This window comes from Dipodomys spectabilis, unplaced genomic scaffold (assembly GCF_019054845.1).
Source record: "Dipodomys spectabilis isolate Male_0828 unplaced genomic scaffold, ASM1905484v1 ptg000158l, whole genome shotgun sequence".
NCBI classification, from domain to species: Eukaryota; Metazoa; Chordata; class Mammalia; order Rodentia; family Heteromyidae; genus Dipodomys; species Dipodomys spectabilis.
In genome coordinates, this window is record NW_024870835.1 from 3,411,704 (window position 1) to 3,434,032 (window position 22,329).

At 37.7% G+C, this 22,329-nt stretch overlaps 1 protein-coding gene across 1 annotated transcript in view; it reads left to right on the forward strand.

The window, feature by feature from the left end:
- Positions 1-22,329, forward strand: part of Mllt3 (MLLT3 super elongation complex subunit) — a 273,357-nt gene that overhangs the window by 200,841 nt on the left and 50,187 nt on the right. Inside the window, exon 5 of the mRNA XM_042692938.1 lies at positions 10-717. Within this exon, the coding sequence (XP_042548872.1) occupies positions 10-717 (708 nt within the window). The remainder of the gene's footprint in view (positions 1-9; positions 718-22,329) is intronic.

Here is a 22,329-nt window from a genome sequence, read left to right on the forward strand (position 1 = left end):
TTTCTGCAGGACCCTAATAGGAGTATCCATACCAGCAGCAGCAGCAGCAGCAGTAGCAGCAGCAGCAGCAGTAGTAGTAGCAGCAGTAGTAGCAGCAGCAGCAGCAGTAGCAGCAGCAGCAGCAGCAGTAGTAGTAGCAGCAGTAGCAGCAGCAGCAGTACCAGTTTTTCAAAGCCTCACAAATTAATGAAGGAGCACAAGGAAAAACCTTCTAAAGACTCCAGAGAACATAAAAGTGCCTTCAAAGAACCTTCCAGGGATCACAACAAATCTTCCAAAGAATCCTCTAAGAAACCCAAAGAAAATAAACCACTGAAAGAAGAGAAAATAGTTCCTAAGATGGCCTTCAAGGAACCTAAACCCATGTCGAAAGAGCCAAAACCAGACAGTAACTTGCTCACCATCACCAGTGGACAGCAAGATAAGAAGGCTCCCAGCAAAAGGCCCTCCATTTCAGATTCTGAAGAACTCTCAGCCAAAAAAAGGAAAAAGAGTAGCTCAGAGGCTTTATTTAAAAGTTTTTCTAGCGCACCACCACTGATACTCACTTGTTCTGCTGACAAAAAACAGATAAAAGATAAATCTCATGTCAAGATGGGAAAAGTCAAAATTGAAAGTGAGGCGTCAGAAAAGAAGAAATCAACTTTACCACCATTTGATGATATTGTGGATCCCAATGACTCAGACGTGGAGGAGACTATGTCCTCTAAATCTGATGTGAGTAGTCTTCCGATTTCCTCCTTTGCCTTTGTGGTTGGTATTCAGATTGAACTTCAAATAGCTTCCTGATAAGAAATGACAGAACATGAATGCTGATCCCTAAAACCATAGCATGAATAGGTGTAGCATAGATGTGAATTCCCTTAACTAATGGGAAGAAGGAAACGAAGCCATTAAGAATGCCACCTAATGGCCTAGGCTGCCATTTAAGTTGTTTAAAAAAAAAAAGATACATTCCACTGTATAATAATGGGCCATTTGAAGAGCAGCAGAAAATTTCTGTGTCCATTAAAGCTTTGTTATTATGCTTTTCAATGATTGCTGATTTAGGAAAATGAGAGGAATACAATGAAATGTGAATGTAAGGGAAACTAAGTTTAAAAGAGAAACCTAGAAAACATTGGAATCCAACCTTAATGCTGATTTTTTTTTTTTTTTTTTTGGTTGGTCATGGGGCTTGAACTCTGGGCCTGAGCGCTGTCCCTCAGCTCTTCAGCTCAAGGCTAGCACTCTACCACTTGAGCTACAGCGCCATTTCTGGTTTTCTGGTTGTTTATTGGAGATAAGAGTTTCACGGACTTTCCTGCCAGGGCTGGCTTTGAACTATGATCCTCAGATCTCAGCCTCCTGAGTAGCTAGGATTACAAGCCTGAGCCACTGGAGCCCAGCTTAATGCTTTTTGATCCTATTATGAAGCATTTTTTTAAATAGATGGAAGCTGGCAATAAAAGTATTTTTAGAAGGCTTGCTAAGGCAAAACTGATATAACTATACATATCTAAAATGGGTCATTTGAAGATTCTGACTTTTGTATATACCTATAAAGCCATTCCATTTTGAAAGTGATTTAAGTTTTATGTAAGTTGTGGTTTGGAAAGAGGAAATTATGTGATGTTGGTTTGTTTATAGATATGTAGGATTATCCTCTGTGGATGTTTGAAGGAGCATCTAATACTTCCAAAAAGGTTATTTGATGTTGGGATTAAAACTTATACTTAACAGATTTTCAGAGTTGGAAGGGATTCTCGGGTTATCTAGTTTAACCTTTTACTACTGTAAGAAATCTTAACATATCTAGTGATAGGGTTTTTGGTCAGAAGGTATTTGATATTTTTTTCTGAAGAAGAAATATTATTTATTATGAAGTTATCTCCTCTTCACTTTTTCTTTCTCCAAATTTGCTCTTTTTCAGTTTTTTTTTTTTTAATCGGAGGTTACTAATCCCAATAATTCTTTAGCTTGTCGGTATATCTAGACAATTGTTAAGAAAGAAATGTGTCTTAAAAAATCACCAGCATTTTTAGAATATTTTGTTTTCTGTCCCATGAGGTTGCCCACAGATGTGTCTGGTTTAAATGCTGGCAATGGCCTTTCTTTTCCTGTCCCAGATTTGCACTGTTCTGGGTAGAAAGCCAGACAAAGTAAGTACAAATGCCAATGCCAGTCCCTAGTGGTTCAGAGTCCATCTCCTTCCCATCTTGTTGTCTATATTTGATTTTGAACTTCTACTAGAAGGAAGAGCAAAGCAGTACATAGAATACTGGGGTTGGAATAATATGTCTGTGTTTAGTAAAGGCTTAATAATTGTCATATTTTGTGAAAGGGAGATGAGAGTTGAATAGATATGTTGAAATATTTCAGGTTTTTATTTTTTCTTGTTTTCTCTGTGCTACTCTTCTTAATTTGAAACTTGCTGTCATCATGGATGTTATGTGGAACCTTTTTTATTTTTTGCCTATTTGACTTGTTTCAAGTCACCTTGAAATGCTATCGGGACGTGACTAACACATCAAAATTGTCAAATTTAGAAACTTTGTCTTTCTGTATTCTGAAATGTTAGGATTCTTCTAGAAGAAAGGTTTTCACAGTTTGAAAACCTTGGTTCTGTAAGTCATTGGTGAGCTATGATGTATGTCATTATTAGCACTTGAAAAAAAATCAAAGGATTTGTATGTAATAGTTGTAAGAAGTGTTTCAGAAAGAATGTATGTTTTTGAACTGTGGTCAAAACTTTGAAAGGCATCATTTTTTTAGGTTGTTGTATTTCTGGGAAGATCAACTGACATTCATCAAGCATTATTGAGGCCAGACATGGTGGCTCATGTCTGTAATCCTCAGTACTATTGAATGTTCTTTCTACATATCACTATTTCAGATGAGCTTTCTCTTTGGATAATTCTGTTCATTTTCCTATTATTTAACTCTATTCCTTCTGTTTCATATATGATTTACAAAATATGACTTTCTTTTAATATAATTCTTACTCAAGTTGGTTTATTTATTCAAAGCAATACCTGTAATGAAGAGTTAGAATTGTAATTCCTTGTTGATTCTGTTGGTTAAATGCTTAAATATAGATGTTGAACAAGACAGCTGATCAAAGTAGTGCCATATATGATGTATGAAAGAGACCTTTTTATGGGCAAAGGGATATCAGAGGAAGATGAAATGTCATTTTTATGGTGGTAAAGATAGCCCATCTTTTTGTATTTTACTTGACTAGCATCCTACCTGTGGGCAGGACAGAAGGAAAGGGAGGCAGCTGGAATGCAGAATTCTGAAGCATCCCCAAGCCTCCCTTGGTATCCCAGGGAATGTCAAAATTCCTGGAGTCAGCTTCTGAGTGATGAGATGATCTGCTTGCTCTAGTGTCCTTTTCAGCTTATTATGTGAATATGAGGCAGATTTCTGTTCATTTGTATAGCCAGTGGTAATGGGTAATTTTTATATACAATGCCAGAGATCATGGACCCTAGAAACCAACAATAGATACAAAAAGAAGTTAGGATTTGGGAGATGGGAGGCTATCTCAAGTTTGAGGTCAGCACAGGCAAACCCTGTGAGACTTTTTCTCAAAAGTAAACAAGTCATAGTGGCACATACCTGTGTTAGCAGTTTCAGGATATGGGAGGCAAAGGTAGCAGGATCTCAGTCCAGGGTGATAGGGCAAAAGCAAGACACTACCTGAAAAAATAAATGAAAGCAAATGGGCTGGAGATGTATGGTTTAAGTGGGAAGCATTCTTGCATACACAAGGCCCTGAGTTCAGACTTAGTGCCAAGAAGAAAGAGAGGAGGAGAAGGTGGAAGAAGGAGGAAAAAGATGAAGAGGAAGAAGAGAAGGGAAGAAAGGAAAAATAGAAGGGAGTGAAAGAGGGGAAGGAAGGGAAAAAAAAGGAAGGGAAGGAGAGAGGGAAGGGAAAATTTCTAGTCAGAATTTTATAAACTTGTATAATGAAGGGGAAGTAAGATGGGCATCTTATGCTGCCTGTTTTCAGAGGGATCCCTTTCTGCTAAACAATAGCTAGATAGGAAGAGAGTGGGAGTCAGACAGACTATGTTTTGAATCTTTGTGTCACCAGTAAATATCAGGTGAATCTGTTCCTAAGTTTCATCTTTAGTAAAATGGGTGTTATATTAGCAGCTACTTTATAGAATTATTGTGAACACTAAGAAGTCATTCTGGGTTAAACAGCACACATAAAAATGATAGCTGTGGATATGTGTGACTTGGCCTCTGAAAACACTTATAACCTTCAGATTTGAAGAATTCACTGTTCTTTAAATGTATGTATTTATTTGCTTTAAGCAGGGGAAGTATACTCGGTATTTGTCAGTTTGCTCTGAGTTTTGTTTCATATGCACATGTTATAAGGTCACTGGAAAATAAAAGACAGAATCTGAATTTTAAATCAATTATGACAAACTTTTCCAAGATCGTTTAATGTTTTAATTAAATGACATAAAGGCGAAGAGCATACCTACCATGACATTGGGTATACCCCTTCCTTTTTTCCTTTTTTCCTTCCTTCCTTCCTTCCTTCCTTCACTCCCTCCCTCCCTCCCTCCCTCCCTCCCTCCCTCCCTCCCTCCCTCCTTTAAATTATTGTTGAAAGAAAACTGTTTCAGAAGTGATTTATGTTTGGGCTTCTTTTTAAAAAAAAATGGAAGTAGTTTTTCAATGCTGTGATCCTTGAACTGTTCTCCTCTTATAAAGAAATCTAATATAATTACATGGAAATTCATCAATAATCTTTCTAGAAGAAAAATTCAGGCAATGGGAGTAGAAAGCAGAATAGATGTGTAGAAACTGTTTCCTAATGGGTGGATGAATGCTCAGTAACTACAGAGAGCACATTTAAAGAATGTTTTTGTTCAGAATACTTTACATTCAAGAACTTTGTAATTTCTATTAAAGTGATAATTTGGTTTAGTATTTCATCTTTTTTAGAGACCTAATGTCTTTGAACCTTATTGGTTAGTAGATGAATGACTTCTTGCTAGTGACTGTTGCTAACTATAAGCATAGAAGAGTGAGGGTCTGAATATAATGTGTATAATGAGTGTATTAATAGAAAGTTTATGAATAGTGGATTTTATAACCAGTTTATACTTTAATTGATAATAAATTAATTAAGCCCTTCAGTAATTCCGAAGTGTTTTACTTTTGTTTTTCTTATAACTCTACTTCTAAAAAGAAGCCTGTGGAATTTATTGTTTTGTAGTAGAAGGAAGTTTTGTATTCCTAGTGTGGAAGGTGGGAAAAACAGTAATTAGAGGGGTTTTTTAGCTTTGTGAATTTATATTTTTAATACAAACTGTAAAGATGATATACAGAGGGTTTACAATTACATAAATCAGGTAATGAGGACATATCTTTTTAAGCAGTGTTACCCCCTCTCTCATTTTTTCCCAGTTTTCCCCTCCTGACCTTCTTCCCCTCAATAGAAGTTTTTAAATATCCACTTATGATTGGGTCAGTTATGTTAGTAATTTCCTTAGCAATGCTTCACTTCTTGTACCTTGAATTGTAAAGATTTAATCACAACTGAAAGTAAAGCTAACAGTTTCAGTATCTTTCCTGGAAAATGGCAAGTTGCGGTGTTACATCCTTGAACATGCAGTGTGAGAAAGGAGATTTTAATCACGTCTTCTGAGGCCTGGGTTTATCAAACTGTTTTCTTGGGTAGAAAAAGAACAAAAATCTCAGCATTTTTTCTCGAGTGGATGGATGGTGGTTCCGATGCAGAATAAATAACTTCAAGCCACCTTAGCACCAATTTCTTTCAAAAAGAAAGAAAGGAAAAGAAACTTCCCTTCTTTTGTTGGGCCTCATTTCCTCCCACCCCACCCTGTTCATTGCCCAGCTTAAACTGTCTGGGGCTGGCTGTAAACGTCCTGCTGTTCAAGCATTGGCCTTAGGTTTTATGTGATAGAAGGTTGTCGCAGCCAGAGAAGAAGGTCTTTATTGTGTTTTCAAAGTAGCTTTTTAATGACTTGTAATTCCAGCACATGCAGGAGCTGTAAAGTCTGAGTATGGTGAACAAGCAGCTGGAGAGACCATTCATTAAGGGCTGTAGCTCTCCAGGGGTGGAGGTGGGATGGGGGGGGTGGGGGGCGGGGAGGAGTCCTATTCTGGACTCTTACTTTCTCTGTTTTATAACTGAAGGTAAAAATACCTGAATGGGGTTACACTTCTGGTTGATGCAGCTCAGTATGGAACATCCATTAAAACAATTGTAACAAAGTTCTGTTCCTGGCATGCATAAAGATACTTCTACCAATCACTATTAGGCGTGTGTGTGTGTGTGTGTGTGTGTGTGTGTGTGTGTGTGTGTGTGTGTGTGTGTGTGTGTGTGTGTGTGTGTGTGTGTTGTTGGTTGTGATCAGATTGAAGAAGATGCAGCTAGTCAATGATTCACTCATACTCTTGCTTTTTTTTTTTTTTAAGGATTAGAAACAATTAAAAAGGAGATTTAAAAAAATACAATAGGCTTGTTTTCCTTGGTACTTGCTCAGCTTGGTGTTATTGGAGTTGTCATCAGTGATTACTGAAACTCAGCATTTTTCCCTAACATGCATTGAGCTAGCATCTTTTTCTAATAAATTCTAGAGCCCTCTTTAAGGATGCCTATTCAGTGCATTATTGTTTTGCATTTATTATTGATGTAATTGTGCCATCTATCATCTTTAGACACAAAGCCAATAAGGTGAGTCAACAGTCTTTGCAAGACTAGCTTTCCTATCCCATGGAGAAACCTTAGCTCTAGAACTAAACTTTACATGATGACCCTTACTATGTGCCAGGTACCCTGCTAGCACTTAATGTTTCAATTCACCTCAGAGCAATCCATGAAATGGTAAGATTATTACCTAACATAATTTTGCAAAGGAGAAGACTGAAGCTGAAGGTTAAAAACTTGCCCCTAGTTGCCATATGTAAAAGTAGTGGAGCCAGGCTTTGAAAAAAGTTAGACAACATCCTTGGAGGTTGGAGATAAAGCTAAAGCAAATCTTTATTTTTCCATGGATTCACATAAAAACTTCAGAGATATACCACATGAAGTTGAGAGCAGTCATTTTCTCATCCCACATTTGAATCATATTTCATTGATCTATTGGATTGAGCTTTGTCAAAAGCCTGCAAAGAAGACAGGTTATCCATGGGTGAGCTCAGTGTGCACGTCCAGAACTGAGTGGAGATTGATGAGACATTTAGGAACCTCTAACATGCTCACATACTCACATACTCTAACAGCTTACACATTCTAGCTTCAAATGAAAGGTTATCATGAGCTCAATTATGCCTTATATCGTTAAGATTATTTTCTTGCTCTGAGCTTTTCTGACTTAATTTTGCATCTGAATTTATGTTTAACAGAGTTGAGCTGCAGTATCAAGCTTTCCCAGAAGGTGCCACCAAATAACAAATGGTGTCCAGTATGGAGACTCCTTTTTGAATCTTCTGGTTGCATTTTGTATGTTCACTTTGAAATCTTAAGTTATTCAAACTGTACATTATTCTTTCCTTGAATTAGTAGACAAAGTAATGCAAAAGTATTAGAAGAATGTTGTTTCCTTAGGGTGTATATATAATTATTTTTAAACAAGTTGTAGAAATTGATCTGAGCAGGTAACAGTTTATGAACTGTCCACTGTCAAAGGAGGGTCAAGACTCACAAAGAAAAATTGCTCCAAGAAGTTTCTTTAGATGACTCAGGATGACTGAACAGTTAGATGTTCCTGAAAGGTCTGGAATCTATCTATTGGGCATGAGAAAATGAGTCATTTTTGAAGGGTCATGGATTACATGTCTTCCTTTAGAATTCTGAAAACAGGATTTCTCCCTTTTTGGGAGAAATAAGAGGGAGATGTATCCCTTTCTTGGCCATGGAAAGAAAATGTATGTCGGGGACCCTCAGTTATTATTGACTTGATTAGTTCTAGGTGGCTACTTGAGTGCCCCTGGCATGGGACCCTCAGTGCTTACAATCATGATGCTATACCTTTAGAAATCAGATAGCAGACACTTCTTTTATTGTGTGGCTCTTATATACATTTTTGATTGTGATAAGCCACATGTCACTTTGAGTTGTGAAAAAATATCTTCTAAATATATTTAACTATAATATTCTCTAGAAATTTTAATGGTGGTTAGTAACAATTGAATGTATGGATGGGGTAGAAAGTTCCTGGATGCAATCAATCTGTGTTAGTGGTACAGATAGAACAAAATTTGAGGAAGTGGCGCTGTGGCTCAAGTGGTAGAGCGCTCGCCTTGAGTTGAAGAGCTGAGGGATAGTGCCCAAGCCCTGAGTTCAAGCCCCACGACCTACAAAAAAAAAAAAAGAACAAAATTTGTATTGATGCTGGACTTTGAAGGAAAGAAGGAATACCTCACTGGAGCTGACAGTATGGATTGATGGGAAAGGAATTTTTGAGAGGGAGAAAGATCCTAAAAACTTCTTGATGGCAAATGTAAACAATATGTGTTGCCTTCACTGAAGTACAGTTATCTGACTTCATTTTCTTGGAAATAGAGCAAGCTAAATTAAACTCTACTCCCTGCTAGACTTGTGATAGACACTTTTATGTCTTATTTAAACAATACAGTGGGTGAGATTGCTTCATACAAACATGAAAGTGGCAGAGGCAGAATTCAAATCCAATTCTGCCTAATGCCATAACTCAAACTTTTTGTACCATGCCTGATTAGTTTAGGGAGACATCATATCAAATTAAACCCACTGTGATACTTCTTAAACTGTCTTGAGGAGAAAAAAATTAGTAGTATTAGCTTTCTCGTGATCTGTCTTCCTGTGACCCTGTGTCCTTGTCCTGGAATATAGCCATATAGTAGGAGGAGTAGTCCAGGAAGTGTGGTCTACAGCAATCTACACTTGAAATCTAGGCAAGTTCAGTTTAGTAGAGAGAACTATATAAAAAATGTGGGGCTTTAGTGATAATACCTGCTGCATGACTAGAGTTTATATTTAGGCTATTCATATAGTAGTTGAAGCACAAATATTATGTCCTGGACAAAAACACACTATTTGATAATTCATTGAAGATTTGATGTTGGTCATGTTCCTAGAAAGATTAAAAAACAAGCCACACTTTAGGAACTTAATCGTTTTAAATCCATGGTTACAGTATTAAAAAAAAAATATGCTCCTTGTTTGTACCTATTCTCCTTCTCTCCCCCCTTTTATTCCCCTTTTTCAAGTTATTGGGGGATTGAACTCAAGGATTCTTTCTGTGACAATAGCATATTACCACTTGAGCCATGCTCCAGACCTTTCGTTTTTTTAGTTTGTTGTGCCATGGCCTAGTTCGGCATTGGGCCATGATCCTCCTACCTGTGTCTCCCAGGTAGCTGAGATTATAGGTTGCATAGCATCCATGCCACGCTTGTTTATGGATAGGTCTTGCTAACATTTTATTAGGCTGGTCTTGAACCATGATCCTCCTATTTCCACCTTTAAGTAGCTGGGATTACAGTTATGTACCACTATGGCTTCCTACATACATTTCCTAAAGTGCCACTTCCCATTTGTCCTAACCCTAAATTTTACTGGAAATAAAAGTAAAACCTTTCTAAAAGTGTACTCTACTTTAATTTTGTTTAAAATTTGACAAATTCTGCTCAAGATGCCCTGATGTACTTTGAGTAATAGGATGTACTCACTGTATGTGTAAGTTTCTTCCTCCTCCACATTAATTTCCTGTGTTGTTTAAAGATGAAACAGACTTGTTACTTACCTTGTGACAGGTTATTTTAAAGTACTAAGTTATCTGACAATGTTAGGCCAGAAACAGAGAGGGCTATCTGTGCTTACCTTCATTGTCCGTTTACAATTAGAATTGTGGCAGGTCTCTTCCCCATATTAAAGATGAGCCATGCATAGTCCTTGAGTCTCCTGCTTTGCTCTCAGAACACAGAAGTTTGTAGGAGGAAAATGATGGGTCATATGCTGCCGATCTACATCCTTATTAGACCTGTGGACTTATTACTAGCTCCATGGTCTCGTTTCTTTCTTTACAAGCCCTTGAAAGATAAACAAAAATATTCTTTTTTAAAGACTTAAATAAAATTAAAAATCAAACACATCATCTTTTATTATGATTTACATGCAGTTTTCAAGTAAGAAGACACTTAAGAATTCTCCTTTAGCTACTGTGTTTCATGGGGAATTTAAGGCCATGTTTAATCGTTTGTCCTAGATCACAGAACTCTCACTTCCAATTAAAGGATCTAGGATGCAGCTCCTTTTGGAACAGTTCACCATCTTTCACACATCCCTCCTACCCTTTACCCAGACTCTCCTTCTCTTGATTTAATTTAAGGTGGTTCCTACTGAGCTGTTTCTGCCTTAGCACATCTCTGTTAGCTTACTTAAACCCATCAGGTATTGGCCTTGCATCTCAGCATGTACTTCTTCCCTAAATGAATGTTTTATAGCCTTAGCAGAATACCACCTGGGATGCTTTATGTTAGTCTAAAAGAGGGAAAAATTCCAGTGGATGCTCCAGAGGTTAGTTGGTAAATTCTTTAACAGACTATGTCCTGGTCATCTTTGATTGTCTCTAGGAAATGAGCAGCCACAATCATCATGACTTGATATATTGTAAAGGGGGGAATCACTAGGTAAAACAATAATGCATTTACATATCTGGCAGATAAAAAAATCTAATTATTGTTTACTAAGGAAACCATGAAACTAAAACTCTCCACTGTAATTAAAACTTACACATGGACAAGCTGATACTTTCCTGAAACCATATCCCACCCTCATCTCTCCACCAAGCCTACTCAGTATCGGCCTGTGTTTCTTGCAGGGTCTGAGTCTCTTAGTCTCTACACTTGCAGTGAGCATCCTATATACAAACAGCGCCCCTCTCTTACAGACATACCCGATCCCAACTTTCCAGTTAACCCTGATGTCCTTTAGACCAACTGCATTTCCACCTCTTTACTGATAGTCCTCCTCATCTCTTGCAATCTGGCTTTGACTCTTGAAACCAGTTTTCATACTACTCCTGGAAAAGATTCTTAGTCCTTTTAGCTTTGAATGTAAAAACTACCTTCTAATTACTAGATTTATTTTGTAGCATCTTTCACTAGCTTTTCCTCTGAGTTCCCTGGCCTACCATGTTTTTCTTGGCCACTCAGTAAATGTCATTTTCTTCTGCCTCCCTTAAGTTAGCTGTTCTTAGTCTCTTTTTCTGTCATCTAACCAACTGTTCTCTGGACAATCACCTGTTGCCACCTATTGTTTTTGCATCTTCTCATGCAACCCTTAACTGTTCTCAAAATCTACCAGCTAGAAAACTAACCAGCAGCTACTAGATATATAGGCATAACCTATCTCAAACTAATATCTGTTGCAGGCAATGCTAATTCTTTACTCAATATCCATTATCCCCTTTTTACTAAGAGAATCTCAATTTTGTGGTGGCAGTAATGTGCCTGATTTTGGAGAAAAAAAAAAATTTCCATAGCCTTCCATGCAGGCAGGCATATGGTCATGTGACTAAGCCTGACTAATGAGATAGAAATGGAAGCTATTAAGTGAGAATTATAGGAAAGCCTCTTAAAAAGAAGCTGATGCAGCTGGCATGTGACATTTTATCTCTTCCTCCTCTATTTATTTCTTACCTAGAACTTGGAAGTGATGGATAGTGCTGGAGCTTCCCACGTTATACGAAGTATGTGTTCCAGGTATATTTTAGATATGAGAACCTTGTCCGTTGTATGGCTAGTGAAGATCTCCTAATTCATGGGCTTTCTATTGATCTTGCTAGCTACGTCCTTTGCCATGCAGAAGCTCTGCAATTTCATGCAATCCCATTTGTCCAACCTTTCTTTGATTTGTTGTGTTTCTGGGTCTCTATTAAGAAAATTTCGGTCTGTGCCAACAAGACCTAGGGTTTCTCCTATTCCATCCTGTAATGTTTTCAGAGTGTCTGCTTTGACTCCGAGGTCTTTGATCCATTTGGAGTTGATTCTGGTGCAGGGTGATATATAAGGATCTAGCTTTAGTTTCCTATAAATAGTTAACCAATTTTGCCAGCACCATTTACTGAAGAGGCTGTCTTTCTTCTGTTCTATTTTTTTAGCTCCCTTATCGAAGATTAGATGGCTATAGGTCTGTAGGTTCATTTCTGGGTTTTCAATTCTATTCCATTGGTCCTGAGGTCTGTTCTTGTGCCCGTACCAAGCTGTTTTGATTGCTATGGATTTATAGTAGAGTTTGAAATTTGGTATTGATATTCCTCCAGAACTGTTCTTTCTGTTAAGGATAATTTTTGCTATTTGGGGTCTTTTATTGTTCCATATGAATTTTTGGATTGCCTCTTCTATTTCCTTGAAGAATGAGGTTGGAACATTGATAGGTATCACATTGAATTTGTAGATAGCCTTGGGAAGTATTGCCATTTTCATGATGTTGATCTTTCCAATCCTGGAGAATGGGAGTTTTTGCCACTTTCTAAGTTCTGTTTTGATTTCCTTTTCCAGGTTTTAAAAGTTTTCATCACCAAGATAAGTATTCAAATGTTTTTTTTCTTTCATGCAATTGTTTCTAACATATTTATAAGGTGATTTCTATGTTGCTTTGTATGTCCCTCCCCCCACAGTGTAACCTCTTCTTTCACTGTATTTGTTGTTGGTATAATATCTGGAGGGGAAGGGCAAAAACAAATCGTTTAACTAGGGATACAGGTGGACCCATTGCAACAATGAGATGTACAAGTTGTTATGTTGAAAATGAACTTTACAACTTTTGGGGGGGATGGGGGGAATGTGGGGAGAGTATGGGAAGGGATGGGAAGGGGAAACAAAGAGGAGGCAACAATGCTTGATAAGAAATGTACTTGTTATCTTGCCCATGTAATTGTAACTCCTCTGTACGGTATTCTCACAATAAAAAAAAAAAAAAAAGAAGTATGTGTTCAGTAAGGAGTAACACAAAGAACAGGAAGAACTTGGACACTGCGGAACTGCCATAGATCCTGTCTGTCATATTGAATTTCTCATTAATTGAAAGAACAGTGTTCTTAGTTCATGTCTAGGTGGCTATTATTAGGAGCTAAAAACAGTCCCTAACTGATTTAGCTCCACCCATTATTCTCAAACAGCAGTTTCTGCTTTCTAATTGGGTTAGTTCAGGTTAGAAATGTCAATTACTATTGGACCTATCTTTTCACAAGTACTTATTAAAGGCTTATTATGTGTTATTGGTCGTCAGTGAAAGAACAGTAACTAAGGTTTAAATCTTAGCTTCCAGTGATAGGAAATTTTAGGCAGTTATTGGTGAAATAAAAATTATGTCTTTTCCTTTTAGTCTTTTCAGTTGGCTATTATGCCTTATCAGATTTGCTACCAAAAAAAAATAATAATAGCGAGGAACCCATCTCTGTTTCTCTTCTTTTCTCTTTTTCCTGTTTCCTGGTTTTTCATTACTCAGCTCAACTCAGAAGGAATTGTTCCTTCTTTCTTCTGTTTCTTTCCTTTAACAGTATTGGGGTTTTAATTCAAGGCCTTGCAATTACTAGGCAAGTGTTCTACCTTAAGCCACACATCCCTGCCATTTTTGCATTTTTGCCAATTTTTAGGGTTTTACGCTTATGCCCAGGCTGACCTGGACTCATCTCTTATTTATGATTCCTGTGTAGCTTAAATTACAGGCATGTACTACCACTCTCATCTTGTTTAGTAGTTGGGAACTTTTTGGTCTCATGAACTTTTTTCCTAGGCTAGTCATGAATTGCCATCCTCCTAATAGCTGCCTCCAAAGTAGCCAGGATTTCAGGCAGAATCCACTGCTCCTCAATATAATTTTTTTAAAGATTCAAGATAGATTATTTTATTCATAGATAGGTTAGTATGAATTTCCAAAAGATAAAGATTTTAAAAACTATTATCAGTCAAGACTGATTAATAATGTATAACATCATCAAATATGTAGCCACTGGACAAATTTCCAAAAGAAATAAAGTATCATAAATTGTTTTTGTTTTTTACATTTTAGTCATTTGAATTGGAATACAAATAAGATCCCCAATCTTGCTTTTGTGTATGTGTTTGTATGTGTGTCTGTCCTAGGATTTGAACTCAAAGCCTGGGTCCTATCCTAAACCATTTTTGTTCCAGGCTAGTATTGTACCACTCGAGCCTTAGTTCTACATCCAGCTCTTTGCTGGTTAATTGGAGATAAGAATGTCATGGACTTTCTTCTCCAACCGATTTTGAATCACAATCCTCAGATCTGAACCTCCTTTATGAGCTACTAGGAATTGGCTGCAATTTTTTTTTGGGGGGGGGTCCGGTTGTGGGGCCTGAATTATGGGCCTGGGCACTGTCCCTCAGCTCTTCAGCTCAAGGTTAGCACTTTACCACTTGAGCCACAGCGCCACTTCGGGCTTTTTTCTTTTTGCTTATGTGGTGCTGAGGAATTGAACCCAGGGCCTCAGGCATGCAAGGCAAGCGCTCTACCACTGAGCCACCTTCCCAGCCTCTGGCTGCAATTTTTTTAAGTGCTGGAAATTTATATATTTTATCCAGTGTGCTCTATTCAACATTTTTCCATATTCAAAAATTTTATTAGCATTAATGGGACCTAACTAAATGTCTTAAGTTTAAAAAATCTTTTTCTCATAAAAGTACAAGGAAAAGCAAAAGTTTGTTTTTCCTACATTTTCCATTTGCATCGTGTTAAAAGTATCTTCATGGTAATTTTCTATAAAAGAGTAGTCAGATTCAGCGGCATGGTCAGATTTAGGTTAGGTTTTTTAGATTTTTCACTTCTTGGGGAAGCAAGAGTACCTTGTAGGTCAGATTTAGGGTTCTGTTCATAAGGAAAATCTATCAGTTAAAGTTGCCTCTTTTTTGTATGTGATGTTAATAGCCTTTGTGGCCATTACCTACATGCATTGATTCTATTAGGAGTTGTGAACTGGTGACATTTTTATTCTATAGTTTTATAATTTATTCTTTAATTCGTTTTTTATTTATAGCCAGAGCTTTCCTTTGAAGAGGAGCTACCCTTCTTTTGCCTTTGCTAGCCAGAGTAGAGCTTATAAAGGAAAAGTGAAATGTAATACTTGATTCTTCCCCTTTGTTCAGTTTTTAAAAGAATGTATGTGGTTCCCTGGTATCCTACAGTAGTTTTAAGTGCTTTAAAATATATATTAAGTCTGGCCATTGTACTCTCATTTTTCTTAACTCTTCCTCATACTTCATATATCCTGAAGTATTAGCAGTCCTTGTTCTTCAGTAGATTATCTTTGGTCCTTTATGACCTGTTTAACTTTCACCTGTTCTTTGAAGATTTTCTAATATGTCTCATCTATTACTTTAGGCTTCTTCTGTGAACAGTTTATTTATACTTTCAGTACAGTTCTCATGCAGTTTTTCCTGATCAGTAGATTCTATAGAAGACTGATAAGTCTTTGCTTTATGCTTGGCACACCATTGTCACTCAATACAGTACAGGTTAAATTAAATAGTGCAAAGATGTGTTGTTGATATAGGTATGTATTTATGCATTTAAGACTCATTGGAATGAATTCATGTATTTATAGTAAAAAAAGTCTTAATTATAAATATACCTGAACATCTGGATTTGTGATTGTTTTGGTCTGTCTGCTTTGGTGGAATAGAATAAATGGACCACAGGGGTGGGAAAGCTTACATTGTAAATCAAACAAATCTTGGCTCTTTCAGAGGTACATAGCACAGGGTGTAAGCCATGCTTGTGCAAATAAGTTCATACAACAAAATCCAGGGATAAACTGGAGGCCAAAGTAAACAACATGTCTAAACCCAATTGCCCTTTACCTGCTTTTGTGTCCCCTCTCTTTGTGTTGGAGCGCATAAGCTAGCCAAGAGTATGAAACCCCTAAAAACTCCCAGGGAAAGTCCAAAGATTATTTTTAACTGATTGTACTATATGAGTATTAAATCACACACACACACACACACACACACACACACACACACACACACACACACACACACAAAACCTCAGGGGAGGCAAGGATCACAAATTAATCTTTAACAAAAATGACAAAGAGATGTGAGTCTAAAAAAAATCCCAAAACGTTTTGTTTCTTTATTTTTTAAATAGCTAATAGTTTTCAAAGAAATTTCAATAACAGGACGCTGAAGTGAAAGAAATTTCTGCCTCCCTATTTCCTACAGAGACTGCAGAGACCTGATAACAAAGTTACACGGCCACCTTGTTTTTGCTGTCGCCTTCATGAAATACGATGATATTCTCTCAAATATTTGTGTATGCTCTTGAAATTATTGCAATTGGTAGGATGCCACTTGTATGTTGTGTAGAGGGACTGGCTTTCCCTTCATCTGTTTCCTCAGGTTGCATAATTGTTGAGTGAGATTAGTTTACTTTCATAACCTCAATTTGCTGAGTAATTAAACCATTGAATTGGATATTTGTAACTATAATGAATGTATATGTGGAAGAGTAGGTTACAAAATATAAAATGTTTAAATTCCTAATCACAAATGGTAAGGATTTTGCAAAAGTTATATTAAATAATAACACCCTATAAACAAGATGTTTATGTTGGGTTAGTTATATAGTTAGTTTTCTTTAAAAATTAGCACCGTAAGCCGTGGCTCATACCTGTAATCTTGCCTACTCAGGAGGCCTAAGGATCGCAGTTTAGAGCCAGCCTGGGCAGGAAAGTCTGTGAGACTTTAATTACCAGAAAACTGGAAGTGGCACTGTGGCATTGTGGCTCAAGTGGTAGAGTACTCACCTTGAGCTGAAGAGCTCAGGAACAGCGCCCAGAGTTCAAGCCCCAAGACCAACAATAAATAAATAAATAAATAAGCACCTTACTGATGGCTGTGTTGGTACTTACATACTCCACTATATATTTAATTAAATGTACCAGAGTTTGTCGCATAGCTAAGGGTAGTATGTAAACGACAAATTATAAACAGCTATAAAGCAAAAGTTGTACCCAGGTATAGTTTGTCACTGTGAGGGGTTGAAACTAGTAAAAAAAAAATTATCATTTCGGAAAATAAAATATTGCCCATTTTGTCTTGTTTTTTCTTAAGAAGAGGCACAGCTTCAGCACATAAACATTAAAATGTTATTGTTCCAAGGTACACTAAAACGTATGTGAAGATAAATAGATGGGCTCCCTTCTGTCTTTGCTTTGGGGAGTCTCTACATTGGAACTTGTCTGTTGCGTGCAGCACAACTGCCCTTTTTTCCCAGCCCTTCTACAAGTTCTACAACTGAATTTCAAGCAGTGGGCCTGCACTTGGTCCCCTCCCTCTTACTCTCACCCTTCATAGGTTTCTGCTCTCTTAAAATTGTGTACCTTTGCTTTCAAAGATTGCATGAATGATGGACTCACCACAAAACCTGTGTAGTCCCCAAATCTGTATGTCATTTCTGCTGTGATTACATTAGTTATTGAATGTTCTATAAACTAATAATGTATTCCCAAAGGAGTAATTGTTTTATGTAAAGTAAATTGAGACCAAAAGGGAAGTCTAAAAATAGGTCTAAAACACTCAAAGGAAAAGCATTGAGAAACTAGAAGGACATCTGTGTTGTAATAGCTATGTGAGTCCCTGACATCTTGCTTATAAATGATAGTTACTAGTAGCAGTGCATTAAGAGTATCATTTATATGCGAAACACTTTGTATACCTCACTCAAAACTCATTGATCCTGCATCAAAAGATTAGTTGATTAATGTGTATTTATAAATGTTAAGTTTATTGAAATATGTAAGGTAGGTAAATAATTGATTTGAGCATCTTCCTACTGACAGATCTCTATTAGCCAAACCTCCTAACAGTGCCTCACCCATGATTTGGCTTTATTTTTCTTGGTCCTTGAGTTAGGATGTCTTACTACAGCATCAACACACTCTTGCTTCACCTTTCTCTTATTTGACACCTCAGCTCTTGCATACAGCACTTTACAGTTGAGTTTGTGGTTCTGTCAGCTTTGGCAGTATCTACATCCTCTAACATCAGCTTTCAGCATTAGTGCACCCCATAAATATGTGTTGGATAGGGTGCTGAGTATAATCATAGTGCATTGGCACAGGAATGTAGGAAGGTAGATTGCCTTACTTTGGGGAGCAACACATCATTTTTAAAATTTCTCCCTCAGTTTTATTTAGATACAAATGAAACAAATGTTGGTTTTTGCAAAGTAACATTAAAAAGTACAATATACTTTCCTAACAGTCAATCCAATTGGCCTATACTAATTACATGTACTTCAGTGCATGTATATGTTGTACAAAGGTTGATCAGGATAAATGACATATTCATCACCCCAACATACAGCATTTCTTTCTGCTACAAGCATTTAAGCTCCGCTTTTCTGTTTTCAGATATGCGCCTAATTGTCATCTTCCTCTTCCCTCCCTTATTATTTTTAGGCACTAGTAACTACTATTCTATTTTCTGCTTCTATGTGGTCAGCCTTTGCAGCTTCCACATGTGTGAGAACATGCCATATTTATCTCTCTTGTAGTAAAGTGAGGATTCTGGTAATGATTAGCCTCATACATTATGAGGAAAGATATATAAAGGATTAACTCTGTGTAGTGCATGCACACCCCAGTCCTGGAGCTTGAACTCGGGCTGGATGCTGTCCCTGACCTTTTTTTGCTCAAGGTTAGTACTCTACCACTTGAGCCACTGCTCCAGTTCTGGTTGTTTGTTTTATTTTGTTTTGAGTGAGGGTTAGTTTATTGGACATAAGAGTCTCACTGACTTTCCTGCCCAGGCTGGATTCAAACTGCAATCCTCAGAACTCAGATTCCCAAGTAGCTAGGATTATAGGCAAGAGCTATTGGTGGCCAGTAAGTTAACTGTTATTTGCAGTGCTGCTAAAAGATGTCAAAGACATAACTTTGTCTAAAAAGTTGAAAATGTGGTTTGGTAGGCCTTCCCTTCCTTTGGATGTGACTGTGCTGTGATAGACATTGTGTTGATTCAGGTTAGTTCACTTTTCTACTCTGCTTCGTGCATCTTGTGGCAGTGGTTAGAATGGTGAATTTGGGAGGACTCTGCTTCCTCAGATAACAGCCTGACCCCAAGGTCCTGACCTGACCCCAGGCTTCTGAATTCAGAAAATCTTTGTAACCGTAGCTGGTTGTACTGGTTTCCCTTCACTCTACCTGATCTCTGCTGTCCGTTGTCAGTACTTCAGTTGGCTCTTCAACAGCTTAGGGCCTGTAAAAATACAAACTTGGCTAGTATGTTTTAATCCATCTGAAGGCAAGTATTGTACTTCTCATGAAAGATTGATTTGCTTTCATTCTGTGTGACTATGAACTAAGTTAGTGACTCAAAGCAAAGCTCTTAATTGTTATAGAAAGGGCAGTTAAAAGATAGTTAACCTACATTTATTTCCCGGATGCCAAGTATTTTCCTGAGAAGAAAAATGCCTGTTTTGGTGTTATTATTTTTTTTCTGATTAGTTCATTACAGATCAGAGAAATTATAGCCAATATGAAAAGCAACATGATTTTGCATTAGATTCATAACTGCGTGTTTTAAAGTAGCTTTAAAAGTTATCCCATTAGTACCTCTTAAAGCTACCCATAAAATGCCACTTTCCATCTGGCATTAGATCTATTAATTTGACTACTATGAATATGTAGGAATATTTTTGAAAACTCCTGTGGTCTTGTAAAGCCTCCAGGCCCTTATTAGCTGAAAAATCCTGCCTTCTGCCAGGGCATGTAGCCAAGGTGAGATCCTTAAGTAGATAACATTTAGTGTTTGAAATAATAATAATGAAAGAAAAGTCCACATGGAGCTTTCAAGTTGTTATCCATTTGAAATATCCAGTATGGAGTTGGAGGCTGAGGGAGAAGATTAAGCAGATGTCAGGTTTATTTCAGCAGGATGCTCTGCCTAACTACCTTCCCTCCAAAGGGTTTTGTGCCCAGCATCATGGGGAAGGCAGTGACTAATTCATTTGCTCCATCTGTTGCCTTGGGAAACACTATGGATTGGTTCTTCCAACTGTCAGTTTCACAGGTGGTGATCAATGAACCTGGGGAAATTATGGCCTCTTCTTACTCTTATGGGCCCTTTCTTCACCTGCCCTTCTTTCACATGGGTCACGATGGACTGAAATCTTCCCTTGCAAATCCCCTCCTGCTTCCCCCTTCAAAAAGTTATATTGGGCCAGAAACTGGTGGCTCACACTTGTCATCCTAGCTGCTCAGGACGCCGAGATTTGAGGATTGCGGTTCCAAGGAAGTCTGAGCAGGAAAGTCTCTGTGAGATTCTAAACTCCAACTAACCACTCAAAAACCGGAAGTGGAGCTGTGGTTCAAAGTGGTAGAATGCTAGCCTTGAGCCTAAGAGCTCAGGGAAAGCGCCAAAGCGCCTATGCCCTGAGTTCAAGCCCCAGGATTCTGTGTGTGTGTGTGTGTGTGTGTGTGTGTTACTTGTTTGTCAGTACTGGGGCTTGAACTCAGAGTCTAGGCTCTGGCTCTTAGCTTTGTTGCTCTAATCTAGTACTCTACCACCCATTTTGAACCACAGCTTCCCTTCTGGTTTTTTAGTGGTTAATTAGAAACAAGAGCCCCATGGATTTTCCTGCCTAGGCTGGACACAGTTTTTTTAATGGGTTTATTTTTTTAAAAGTGAAAATGATGGGAGCCAGACTTGGTATCTACTGGCCTATTATTATTATTATTATTAATCTTATTTTCTGGAAGCCTAGTTTTTCCAAACTTTCTCTCTAACATTTTATTTCCTGTTTTGTAATATTTTCTTAGGATGAATTTAAAAATTTTTTTCCATGTTAACTACAGGTTTATCTTTAGGTAATATTTAATACTCTGTGGCTAAAGCTAGCCCTAGCCAAGGTGCAAGGAAGTTAGAACTAGTTTTATATCTTAGTAGAACACATCTGTCCTCCTGTACTACAAAATTATGAATCTAGACATAGAATTGGCAGAGGTACCAGAGTTGAATGATCACTACCCATTACTCCATCCCATGTCCTACCACAAATATGCACTGTAGTATCTTAGACTGTTAATTTTCTGACTCATCCATAGCCACCAATGGGCTATAAGTCAAGGTAGGAGGAGCCATAGCTGTTTGTTTTTTTTTAATCGTTCCCCAGTCCTGGCTTTGCACTATTGACATCTCATTTTATGTTCCGATACAGAAGAACTTGCCTGCCTCCTTGCCTATATAGGTACAAATACCTAAAACCTTGATTCTGATTCCGGGTGACTCTGTGCCCCCAATCCAGGTTCCAGAACCCTGGAAACCTTAGTTGTATCCCCTGTGTTTGGTCTGTTAGTATCTCTCAGCTAGAGCCTGTGTACAAGTCTGTCTAGCTTTTCTGTGTTGTGCAGGAGGAAACCTTACACACTCTCTGAATCATTTTTTCCTCACCTGTAAAGAAGCCAGGATGGTGGCATTGAATGAGTTGGTAGTTGCTGTAAAGGATAATTAAAGTAACTATAATTTTTTTTTTTTTTTGGTCGGTCGTGGGGCTTGAACTCTGGGCCTGGGCACAGTCCCTCAGCTCTTCAGCTCAAGGCGAGCGCTCTACCACTTGAGCTACAGTGCCACTTCCGGTTTTCTGGTGGTTTATTGGAGATAGGAGTCTCACGGTCTCTCCTGCCCGGGCTGGCTTTGAACTGCGATCCTCACATCTCAGCCTCCTAGGTAGCTAGGATTACAGGCGTGAGCCACCAGCGCCCGGCAAGTAACTATAATTTTTTACATGTAAAGCTTTGTAGAAATGATAACTCACATTAAGCAATGATTAAATACTTTCAAATAATAGAAACCAATTTATTATTATATCAGTTATAAGTATATCTCCAGGTATAGTTATAGCTTTTTCTTTATTACTCTCCTTTTCTGTGGCCTTACAGTATATTTACCTCTTCCTTTTAAGTGATTAGGATTTTACAAAAATGTACCACCAATTATTCTATAGTGTCAGTAATCACCTTTGCTCCTTTGAAATAATATTGCCTCTCCCAAGCAGTTGGAAGTAGTTAGGCTAAGTGTGGCAGTATATACCTATAATTCCAGTACTGAGAAGGGGGAGAAAGAAAGGTTGCAAGTTCAGGGCCAGCTTGTAACTTGAGATACATACATAGTGAAACCATGTCTCAAAAGAACAAGGACTAGGGCCTGGACTGAGTGGTGCAATGCTTTGACTTGCATGCATAATACCCTGAGTTTGAATCACAGCACTTTAAAAGTTAGGTAAGTAAGTAAATAAATAAATCGGTAAACATAGCTTCATTGGGTATAGCTGCTGAATGACAATTT